Here is a 12,990-nt window from a genome sequence, read left to right as displayed (position 1 = left end):
TCAGGTTTTTCTTTTACAATCTGAATCCTGATGAAGTCTCTTAGATTTTCTGCAACATGGAAGCAAGAGAGACAAAGCAATTCCTGAGAGTAGGAAAAGATTGATGAGCACCGAAATACCTAACATCGCTGCACCAACAGGGATCAACTTTGATCGGTTTCTCTTCCTTTCAAGCAATTCTTGAGGAGGAGATGGCAAAGAGGAAATGCTTACTGCTACTTTAATCAAAGCCTTTGCATCATTCTCATGGCCTCTTCCATTGGAGAGGGGGAGCTTCTTCTTCCAGCAACCTGCAGACCCAAAGATCGCCACTGCACAGAAACAATCTTCCAAGCAAGCTCTCCTACAGTCACCTTCATTCATCGGAGTCAGCCTTTCGTAGTCCGACGTCGGCCAATTCGCGCCAAGTAAATCCTGGATGACGTATGTGACTCCTGCTTCCGATGCATCCGTGTCACAGCTCTGCGCAATGAAGTCGGGCTTGCAGCCATTGCGAGTATTGTTGGGATCCAAGTAAGAGTACATAGGTGGGCATCCGCATGTAGGCCGGCCGTCTTCGAGAATGCAGTAGCTGTTGAAGCCACAAATACCGCTGCCAATCTGCACCAATGCTGAATTGCAAATGTCTTCAGGAACCCACCATGAAGTAGACCATGATGGCTTCCAGCTCCCCGTGGTGCCATTTCTCGGGTAGATATATTTCCTCAATACACCATCTGGATCGAGTGTCACCCTCTGGTAGAATTCTTTTGTTGTGGAGGTGTCCCCCGAGGTGAGATTGACTGAGCTACCGTTCCACATCTCAATGTACACGTATCCTGATAGATCGAAGCTGAGGCTTGATCCAGAGCCCTGAGTGTTTGTACTGGTCCAATAAGCATCATAGCTATTTTTGGTGGGGAGAGCTATCGGATTAAGCACGACATTTCCATTAAGCATCTGAAGTTGGAATTTTCCGATAGAGTAGTTGGAGTCCGATTGATGGGAGAAAAGCGAGTTGCTTGGATCCAGCACCTGGCCAGGCAGCAGGGTGTGTGAGGGGTGGTCGAAGCTCTGCCACAGATAACTTGAACCGTTGCTTGCTAGGACGAAGTTGCCGGTGTCGAGCATGGCAGCGTAGCTGACGTTGCTCGTCTCTGCACTCCATATCTCCTGGCCGTTTTGGTCGCTGAGCACGAGCTGGCCATCACTGGTGAGCTTGACTTCAGATCCTGTCTGCACGGTTGGATCAGTATTGCTCGGTGTCGGATACCAAGTGATGGTTTTGTTGGGAATCTTGTCGAACCACGTTGCAAGAAGGTAGAGGTTCGTGTCGGCGATACGGCGAAAGCCAAAGGCAAATTCTCCAGAGGGAGAAGCCCATGAGGTGTTTTCTTCGAGGGTGGACAAGGAGGAGCCCAAGGTTATTCTGCCTTTAGTTTGAGCAGTGATGGAGAGAGGGAAAAGAAACAGCAGGAGGCACAGAATATGAGACTCAGAAGCCATGGCCATCTCTTTTGACGGAAAAGGAAGCTAAGGGAGTTAGCCAGCTGAATTTTATTAGAAGAACAAGCTACAGGGAGATTAATTATAGACGGAAAGGGATACAGAGAGGGAGGAAAAAACAAGAAGGAGAGAGAGTCTTGTTGCAGAACTTGCCTAATTAAAGACCTCGTGACACATGTGCCTTTTACCGGAAAAGACTTTGCGTGCAGTGTTGAAAAATGTATTTCAAAATCAATCTCCAATATTATATTATTTAATATAATTATATATAAATTAATTAATAAAATATTTATTTAATAATTTTTATCATAAATTTGTACATCTTCTATATCGAATTCTGTACTATGATGAAAATTTTTATAATTATTTTAAATCGATAAAAAAAAATTTATCGTTTAATCTTTAAATGAATTTGCGACTAAATGATATGTTATTACTAGGATAATAGACATATCAAGTGTAGGTTGTTGTGTGCCATATAAGTTGGTTGTCCTCTTAATCAAGAAACGTAGAGACACTGGTATAGCATGCAGGTGAAATGTATGAGTACATTTTACTGAACGTGACCAACTTCGAAACACTCTGCTGTCAAGAATCACTCCGAAGGGATATAGGTATAAGTGTTTCTCCGACCTAAAATCACCATGGTGACTTACAAGCAACTTACTGTGCTTTGGTGCCGGACTATCTGAATTTCTAATTCAGGATCGGAAGGTTTTTGGACACGGTCAAATATTTGTGAAGTCGGTACGTGAGTCAAGATGGAATTGACCACTCCAAGAGATTGGAGAGAATACTTTGTGTTTCAATTTATTAAGATCTTAGCCAGGGCAATCCTTGTGAGGAGTCATAGGATTTATCAGGTTGAGACACATAATGGATGTACTGTTAAGAGTTGACAATTTAAACTCTAACTCATCCTAGCATCAAGGGTCAAAGGGATGAATTATACGGTAACTATATCCAAATAGATTTTGAGTGTTGCTTTGCATACATCCAGTCTATCCGAATTCGGATACCATTGTTAGATGGTTACTCCGATTGGTATAGAAATCAGTTTCTGTACTACAGGCTTAGGTTCGAACCTATGGGGTCACACACATTAGAAGTTCTCTCTGATCACATGGCTAATCTGAAGAGTCCCACTGAACGGGGACTATATTGAAGAGTCCCATTGGACGGGGATTCTAGAGAAGAGTCCCACTAAACTTGGACTCTATCATTAATAGAGGATTAATTAGTGATTAGATCACTAATTAGCTCAATTTGATTGAGCATTAAAGTCTGGATCAAGTTTGATTGAATTAGATTCAATCAGGTCAAGTCTGATTAGGTTATGAGATGACCTAATCGGTAAGGAAGAAATGATTCTGATTTGATCGGATATATGGCTCAATTAATTTGTTAATTTGATCAAATTTAATTGAGATTATAGGAGTCTAATTAGATTAGGTTCATCATATTTTATTTGGGTCTAATTGGTTTGGGTTTGAAAGAAATCCAATTGGTTAAATCCTAGAGTCCCAAATGAGTGGGACTCTCTCCCTTGCGCCACACAAATTGTCTCATACTTTTTCTCACCGTATAAAATCAGTTTGTGCATGAGAAAATCAAAAAATAACCCTTCTTTTGTCGCCCATTATGGATAGAAATTTATTGGTTTTGATTTGAATTCAAATTGATTTTAATTTCAACTTAAAACCTTATCCATATCCTTCCATCCGTTGACAGTTTTTGAAGATATTCATTGTATGCGAGAAAAGGAAGTCTTTCCAATTGATTTTTGTACCCACTTTTCTCTGATAAGTTTCTACTTAAATTAGATAAGGATGAAAAAAGTTAGAGTTAAATTAAAATTCAAAATGGTTTGAATTGCAACAAACTCCAGCCCTTATCCTGTTTTATTTGGTTTGTACGACAATCATAAAAAGTCACAATTTTATGCGCCAAAAGAGGAGAGCTTTTCACCGTGAGATACCAGAGAGAGAGGGTCAAAAATTCTTCTTTGGGATGTGAGGTTTGAGTGGGTTTCCTTCTTTCTTGACATAAACAAAAGAGGAGATCTTTCTTCTCTCGGGTGAGAGACCTAGAACTGTTCTAGATTTTTGGATGAAGAAAAAACTAAAAAGAAGAGAGTCTTCATCAGATTTTTTCCACCATCTAGCATCCCCTCTGATCTATCTTCGATATCAAAAAGATCCAAGGTGATCAAAAGAAGAGATCAAATCAGATCTGCCATCAGAAGTCTACTGCACGAACTAGCACTTCCGTGGAGGGCTGATCGATCTGAGGACTTCGTGTGGACCATCCGTAGAGACCGGACACTTGTGCGACTATGAGTGATCAGAGAAGACTTCTAGATTTACGTTCTCAATCATAGAGTTTGACTACCCATACTCAGGTATTGAGTTCGAACCCTAGAAGTAGTAGTTAGATCTATTATTAAATACTGTTTTTGGTTCACATGCTTATCATTTTAGATTCAGATTTTTTATACATATAAATTCATGTCATCAATCTATTTCAAATCTTATGCATGTATTTATAGATTAAATAGTTTAATCTAATATTCTTTCACTGAAAACTTTTTGAAATGCATGCATGAAACCCTGCGCATCCCAACAATGGTATCAGAGCTATGATTCGATATGACATGATATTATATGTATATAGATCTATAATTTAATTTAGATTAAATCTGATATATAATATTTAAATTTAAATTAGTTATAGATTTGATCGCACAAACTGATATAAGATTGTTCTGCTGTAAGGTTTATCCCTTACAGTGCAAAAGATTGTCTTAGTTTGTACTGATCTTTATAAAATTTGATTTTAATTTGAAGCATGTAAAATTTATTTATGATGATTATTATTTAATTTTTGATATGATCAAAATATAATAATTAGATCTGAAATAATTTAGATTAGATCTAAATTATTAAGATTAGATGATCTGAGTAGCGAAGTAATCGGATTGGATTTGTCACCAGACCGTCCGGTCATAGGAGGTAATAGAGATTAGATCTCTCTTTTTTTCATTCAATTGGATCCTCTTGTGATATGTAGGGGTGCCATTGTGACTATATCCCAGGAAGATGAATGCGAAAAGAAAACTTTACTTTTCTCAAAATCCTAAGATTGTGTATATGATACATTGTATGAAAAGTAGTTGCATCTAATCTTTGCAAATAAAATCTAGAATCATGAACATATTTAGAATAATTTTAAAATAATTTATGATTGATTTTATTATTATTTATATAAAATTATTTTGATCTAAAATTAATGTAATTATTGTAGTTCGTCTGTTGAGTCGACTCAGTATTATTTGGGTCGACTCAGAATCCTGATTCCTCAGCTCAATTTCTATTGAGCTTACTCATTGTTACAGGCTAAAAATTATGATTAATAATTCATCGTCAATGAGTCAACTAAGTCTCGAAACTTAGTCGACCCATTGTGATGAGTAGGCTCATTTTCGGGATAAGCCGATTCAAATTTCAGATCTAAATAATTATGCATAAAATTAATTATAAAAATATTTTATAAAATTTAAAATTATTTTCAAATACTGAATCCCTACTCACAGCCTCAAACTTAATTGAAAATTAAGTTGAACCTATTAGATCTAGAATTATGATTTAAAGATCTAATGTCATTCGCATAAAACATGAGTGATAGGTTTATGAGTTAGCTTGATCAGATCCTCCTAATTGGGTTAGACCTAGAGTTAGAATCAAAGATCAAATAGATTTAGAAGAGAAATTAGATTAAATTAGGATTTCTGTAGAGCTAAAACAATAGTTATAGTTGGTCGAGTCCATATCTTTGATTAGACCCAAATGGATTTGATCTTGAGCTCAACGATCGAACCCAAATCCATAAGTAGATCCAATTGAAACTGATTAATCAATTGGTGTCTAAGATAAGTTTGACAGTCTTAACTGATGGTTTTTAATTGTGAGCTACTCATATAGATTGAGTCTATGATGAGTTAATGGCATATCCCTCCCATCGATTTACTTACCTAACCAACATGGTGAATCAAATATTAATCAGATCGCTTAATGATTAGGGTTGACTCATGCTTACTAGAAAATCAGTTCGACTGATTTAGGTGCCCCTAGTTCGACTCGTCTTTATTCTTGACATGACTTGGTGAAGTCAGTGGGAGGATTGATGATTTGTCAATTGGACCGGCTTATTTCTAGTCCACCATGATCTGACTTGATGAAGTCAGTGGAGGATTGAGATTAGTTGATCTATATATTTAATTCTGATAAATTATGTTAATCAAATTTTTTAAATTATTAAGATCATAAAATGAGCTAATTATGGTGATAACTAGATTATAGCTCCCATTAAGCTGAATGATAATGGGTCCATAGTTTTTGATTGACATTGCAGGCACTATCCATCTAGTATTTCTTTGAATGATGAATTATTATTCATCATATGATGACTCTATTGTACTATCTGATGAATGATTGGATTGGTCAAGCCATACTTAGACCTGATTATTCATTAGTTAGAATCACTAAGTAGATTCATGTTAATGGTTGGACCTAATCGAGACTTTCAGTGGAGGCCCATCGCCTGCTAAAATGATACCTGGGGTCAAACTAATTACTAAAAATTATTTAAAAAATAATTGATTAAGAATCTATCCATAGATGCATATGGATTGATCGAGCCATACTCGAACCTGTATGCAGTCTGTGTGGATTCTAGTGCCTGCTAAGAAATTAAGGTAATTTATTGAATTGGAGGTAGAAGTTATCAATTCGTATAAAATAGTGGGAGAACTTTTAGACTAAAATCCATATCTTTAGACTTGATTAATTCATATACTAATTAGGTTTGTAATTTTTTTTTTCTTTTCAAAAATGACTAGTAATTTATCACTCCATTCACTGTTTGACAGTGATGAGCTTATTGGATCTAACTTCGATAGTCAGTATCGAAAGTTGAATATTGATCTTGAGCCCAATCTAGCTAAGAAGTTTAGGACTGAATCGAGTCAAGTAGACTATGACCCAAATAAGCTAAAGAGAAATGAACAATTAGTTACTGATCAAGGTACTTATATGATAACACCTTGTAATTTCTTTATATGTGACATACTACCTGGGTATTGGATATCGAAGTCCAGTTCATATATGCAATTCATTGCAACAACTTCAAGTTAGTAAAAAATTTAAGAATGACGAGAGATTCTAAATGTGGAGATGGAAGTCAAGTTCCAATCGAACTTTAGGAGTCATCGAGCTTGTTTTCAAGTCTAATAGTGTCATTTTAAGTGATTGTCACTATTGTCCATCTTTCTTGATGAATATAATCTCTATTGATCTTTTGACCAAAGATGGTTATAATTTATCAATAAAAAATAATTATTATGATATCATTATGAATGATGTTACAATAATATGAGAATAATTAAGAAATGATATCTATGTATTGTCACAGCCTATAAGTGTAATGTACACTCCAAATAAACGTCCAAAGTTAGATAATGTCACTGATGCCTACCATTGGCATTACAAGTCGGTCATATTAATAAAAGCAAGATAAACAGCTTAGTACAAAGGATATCCTCAATATCAATGATTGTGAATCATTGCCGACCTGTGAGTCTTATCTTCTTGGGAAGATGACTAAGTCATCTTTTACTGAAAAAGATGAACGAGCTAGTGAAGTTCTAGGTCTAATACATAGTGATGTTTGTGGACTTATGAATATTAGTGCTAGAGGAGGGTATAGCTATTTCATTACGTTCATAGACGACCTATTTAGATATGGGTATGTCTACTTGATGAAACATAAATCCGAATCGTTTGAAATATTCAAACGATTTGTAATGAAGTAGAGAAACAAATTGAAAAATATATTAAGACTCTTGGTTTGACTGAGAGGGTGAATATCTTTCTAGTGAATTTCTGACATATCTTGGAGAGAATGGAATTTCTCACAATAGACTCCTCCAGGGACACCACAGCATAATGATGTCTTAAAAAGAAGGAATTAAACTTTGTTGAACATGGTTCGGTCCATGATAGGGTTTGCAAGTCTGTCGATCTCTTTTGGGGATATGCACTTGAGATAGCCTATTTTGTGCTCAATAATATTTTGAGCAAGTCAGTTAGTAAAACACCATATCAGATATGGTTAGGACGTAGGCCAAACCTTACTTACCTTAAGGTCTGGGGGTGTCCGACTTATGTCAAATATTACAAACCGACAAGCTCGGACCTAGGTTTGATAAGTATAATTTTGTAGGGTACCCCAAGAAAATGAGGAGATACTACTTTTATCTTCCTACTGAACAAAAGATATTTTCAACAGTAAGGTATATTTTTTGGAAAAGAAGTTCCTTAATGAAGGAATAAATACCTCTAAAGTCGAGCTTGATGAAGTTCAACAGGTAAAAGAATCGACACCAGTAACTGAATCTGAACCGAATTTGATAAGATCAAATTTGGAGCTCAATATACAAATATCTTTAAGACGATCTGATAGAGTACCGCATCAGCAGATAGATACCTAGATTTTTTGATCCATGATAGAGATCCTGTTGAGCTCGATGAGAATAATGAGGATCCAGTACCTATATGGATGTAATGCAAAGGTTCACTCTGAGAAATGACTTGAAGTCATGAAATCCGAAATAGAGTCTATGAAGATCAACAATGTGTAGACATTGGTTGATCCACCTGAAGGAGTAAAATCATAGGGTGTAAGTGGGTCTTCAAAAAAAAAAGGGGACAAATGGAAAGGTTGAGACCTATAAAGCCGTCTGATTGTCATGGGGTATCGTCAATGTTATGGTATTGACTATGATGAGACGTTCTCTCCTGTGGCTATGCTTAAGTTCATTCGGATCATGCTTGCGATAGTGACATATCTGGACTATGAAGTCTGGCAAATGGATGTGAAGATGGCTTTTCTAAATGGAGAGCTGAATGAAGAGATGTATATGATGCAACTTGAAGGATTCACTTCTACAGACGAGTCCAAGGTATGCAAGTTTCAAAAATTCATTTATGAATTGAAGCAAGCATCTTGAAGTTTGAACGTACGTTTTGATAAGGTGATTAGAACGTATGGCTTCGTTAAGAATAGAAGAAATCTTGTATATATAAGTGAGCTAATGATTCAGTAATTATATTTCTTATTTTGTATATGGATGATATTCTTTTAATCGAAAATGATGTCCCTGCATTACAGAGAATAAAAGTGTGGCTATCGTCATAATTCTCCATGAAAGATTTATGAGAAGCAGCCTATATCCTAGGGATGAATATCTATAGGGATAGATCTAAGAGGCTGCTCGGACTCTGTCAATCAACGCATATAGATACCATACTGAAATGGTTCAGTATGGAGAATTTAAGATAAGCTATCTTTCATAGGCCATAAAATTTTTTTCTCGAAGAAGGATTATCCGACAACTCTTCAAGAGAGAGAGCGTATGAGTAGAATTTATATGCCTCAGTAGTGGGTTCTATAATGTACGCCATGACATATATAAAACGGATGTGGCATACTCACTAAGAGTAGTGAGCAGATACCAATCAGATCCGGATGAGAACCATTGGAAGTTGCAAAATCATCCTTAAGTATTTGAAAAATACTAAGGACCAGTGGTTCGTTTATAGAGAACCTAACTTCAAACTCATGGGATACACTGATTTCAGTTTTCAGTCAGATCGTGACGATAGCAAAAGCGTATCGAGATATATTTTACCCTAAATGATGGAGCTGTCTGTTGGAAAAGTTTCAAGCAACACATCGTAGCCGATTCTGTTTGCGAGGCGGAGTACATCGCGGCATCCGATGCTAAAAAAAGTTGTGTGGCTGAGAAAGTTCATCACCGAGTTTAGAGTGGTCCCTCCATCGATGGTCCAGTTCTGCTTTATTGCAATAGTACTGGAGCCATAGCTCAGGCAAAGGAGCCGAAGGCACATCAGTGGACAAAGCATATTTTGCATCGCTACCATCTTGTTCGAAAAATTATGGATCGAGATGACGTCGACCTTCAGAAGATCGATGAAAAGGATAACCTGGCCGACCCATTAACTAAAGCCCTTGCGGTAAAGGAGTTCGAAGATCACAAAATAAAGATGATATATGATATTATATCGATTGGCTTTAGTACAAGTGGGAGTTGTTGGAAAATTGTCCCAAAATTAATTATCAGTCTATTGATGATTGTACTATTTGATGTAATTATATATGAATTAATTAATAAAATATTTATTTGATAATTTTTATCATAAGCTTGTATATCTTCTATATCGAACTTCTGTGTTATGATGAAAGTCTTTAAAACTATTTTAAATCGATAAAGGAGGATTTATCGTTTAGTCCTTAAATGAGTTCGCGATCAAATGATATGCTATTACTAGGATGATAGACATATCAGGTGTAGGTTATTGTGTGCCATATAGATTGATTGTTCTCTTAACCAAGGAGCGTAAAGACGTTGTATGGCATACAAATGAAATGTAGGAGTACATTTCACTGAACGTGACCAACTCTGGAGCACTCTGCTGTCAGGAGTCAGTCCGAAGGGATATAGGTATAAGTGTCTCTCCGATCTGAGATCACCACGGTGACTTGCAAGTAGCTCATTGTACTTAGTGTCGGACACCTGAATTTCTAATTCAAGATTGAAAGATTTCTGAGCACAGTCAAGTACTTTGAAGTCGGTGCATGAGTCAAGATGGAATTGACCACTCTAAGAGATTAGAGAGAATGTTTTGTATTTCAATTTAGTAAGACCTTGGCCAGGGCAATCCTTGTGAGGAGTCACGGATTTATCAGGTTGAGACATATAATAGATGTACTATTAAGAGTTGACAGTTTAAACTCTAAGTTATCCTGACATCAGGGTCAAAGGATGAATTATAAGGTAACTATATCCAAATAGGTTCTTGAGTGTTGCTTTACATACATTCGGCCTCTCCGGACGTCGGGTACCATTGCTAGATGGTTATTCCGATTGGTATAGGAATCAGTTCCTGTGTTACCGACTTAGGTTCGAACTTATGGGATCACATACATTAGAAGTTCTCTCTGATCACATGCTAATCTGAAGAGTCCAGGGATGAGACTCTACTGAAGAGTCCACTGAACGGGGATTCTGCTGAAGAGTCCATTGGACGGAGACTCTAGAGAAGAGTTCCACTAAACTTAGACTTATCATTAATGGAGGATTAATTATGATTAAATTACTAATTAACTCAATTTGATTGAGCATTAAAGTCTAGATCAAGTTTGATTGAATTGGATTCAATCAGGTCAAGTCTGATTAGGTTATGAGATGATCTAATCGGTAAGGAAGAAATGATCCTGATTTGATCGGATCTATGCTCAATTAATTTATTAATTTGATTAAATTTAATTGAATTATAGGAGTCTAATTAGATTAGGTTCACCATATTTTATTTGGATCTAATTGGATTGGATTTGAAAGAAATCCAATTGGTTAAACCTAGAGTCCCAAATGAGTGGGACTCTCTCCTTTGCGCCACCCAAATTATCTCACATTTTTTCTCACCACAAAAAATCAGTTTGTGCATGAGAAAATCATAAAATAACTCTTCTTTTGTCGTCCATTATGGATAGAATTGGTTGGTTTTGATATAAATTTAAATTGGTTTGAATTTCAACTTAAAACCTTATCCATATCCTTCCACCTGTTGGTAGTTTTTGAAGGTGCTTATTGTGTGTGAGAAAAGAAAGTCTTTCTAATTGATTTTCATGCCCCATTTTTTTTGGTAAGTCCCTCTTTAAGTTAGATAAGGGTGAGAAAAACTTGAAGTTAAATTGAAATTCAAAATACTTTGAATTGTAACCAACTCCAACCCTTATCCTGTCTTATCTGGTTTGTACGACAATCATAAGAAGGCTACAAATTTTGTGTGTCAAAAGTGGAAAGCTTTTCACCATCAGATACCAGAGAGAAAGAGGGTCGAAAATTCTTCTTTGGGATGTGAGGTTTGGATGGGTTTCTTTCTTCCTTGATGTGAACAAAAGAGGAGATGTTCTCCTCTCAGGTGAGAGACCTAGAACTATTCTAGGTTTTTGGGTGAGAGAAAAATCAAAAAGAAGAGAATCTTCATCAAATTTTTTTTCACTATCCAGCATTTCCTCTGATCTATCTTCGACATCGAAAAGGTCTGAGATGATCGAAGAAAGAGATCAAATCAAATTTGCCATCAGAAACCGACTGCATGAGCTAGCACTCCCGTGGAGGGCTGACCGGTTCGAGGACTTCATATGGACCATCCATAGAGGCCGGATGCTTGTGCGGATGCAAGCGATCAGAGAGAACTTCCAGATATACTTTTTGATCATGGAGTTTGACTACCCACACTCAGATATTGGGTTCCGAATTCTTAAACTAGTAGATTAAATCTATTATTAAATGCTATTTTTGGTTCACATGCTTGTCATTTTAGATTCAGATTTTTTATGCATCTGTCATCGATCCATTTGTAGAAATTTTAAGATCAGATCTTATACATATATTTATAGATTAAATAGTTTAATCTAATATTCTCTGCTGAAATTTTTTTGAAATGCATGCATGAAACTCCTGCGCATCCCAATATGCCGACCACGGAGTGGACCAGAAATGGTCTCCTTTAAAAATTAAAGGATGTTTGGTTGGAGAGAGTGGGGGTCTGAAATCAGAATCGGAATGAATGACTCTCATTCCAATGTTTGGTTGGGAGGAGTCCCATTCCGATTCTGGTTTCAGGGTGAAATGGAATGGCTCAATGTATATAGAACTCAATTCCTACTCTCCTCTATAGATTCAAATTTTATTTCAATTTCGATTTCGATTCCGATTCTGGTCACAAACTAAACGCTTCAGAGGATTTGCCATTCTGATTTCGATTCTGATTCCTAGCCATTCCGATTCTTATTCCTATTTTAATTTCGATTACAAACCAAACACCCCTGAGTATTGTGGAAACTAAATTATTTGTATATTGTGACATCAATTACTAAGTTAAAAGGGCAAGATGCGTTGCTGGATGTACTCAAGTATACTAGTCGCATGAACCAAAGACTATAGTCCACACATGTCTCAAGAGCATACTCTCGAATGGAAAAAAAATATTTGTTACAACGATGATACCACATCAAATCTATAATAAATCAATAAAAATTTATATATTTCATCGATTCTCATAAATAATACTCCACACTATCTTTCTGTATTTCATTCATTTCCGATTATTGATTGGTTTGTTACAACGGTGATGTATTATCACCGTTGCAACAAAAATTTACTCTTCAAATTGGAGATTAGATTCTATATTAATGGAAACTGATCAATCATTTGCAGCAACTAGGGCAGATTATAACTTTTTTTTTGTTTTTGGTTACAGCAGATTATGACATTCAATAAAAAGAAGTAAGCGGTCAAAGCTTCAGAACAAAACTACTTTGAGGGAATATTTGGTTAGGAAGCGTGAGAGTTTGGAATCG

General features: G+C 36.3%; 1 protein-coding gene across 1 annotated transcript; it reads right to left on the bottom strand.

Moving 5' to 3' along the window:
* Positions 1 to 1,586, bottom strand: LOC140856645 (G-type lectin S-receptor-like serine/threonine-protein kinase LECRK1). Its single transcript, XM_073254664.1, has one exon. It carries the CDS (start codon positions 1,489 to 1,491, stop codon positions 1 to 3), a length of 1,491 nt encoding a protein of 496 aa, XP_073110765.1. The 5' UTR covers positions 1,492 to 1,586.
* Positions 1,587 to 12,990: the final 11,404 nt, after the last annotated feature.

This window comes from Elaeis guineensis, chromosome 1 (genome assembly GCF_000442705.2).
Source record: "Elaeis guineensis isolate ETL-2024a chromosome 1, EG11, whole genome shotgun sequence".
Lineage (NCBI taxonomy): Eukaryota > Viridiplantae > Streptophyta > Magnoliopsida > Arecales > Arecaceae > Elaeis > Elaeis guineensis.
Note: the sequence above shows the minus strand (reverse complement) of the source record. Positions and strands in the feature narration are given on the sequence as shown.

What these genes read in the sequence shown, in the direction of transcription:
- LOC140856645 (XM_073254664.1), bottom strand. Translation starts at nt 1,491, where the DNA reads ATGGCCATGGCTTCTGAGTCTCATATTCTGTGCCTCCTGCTGTTTCTT.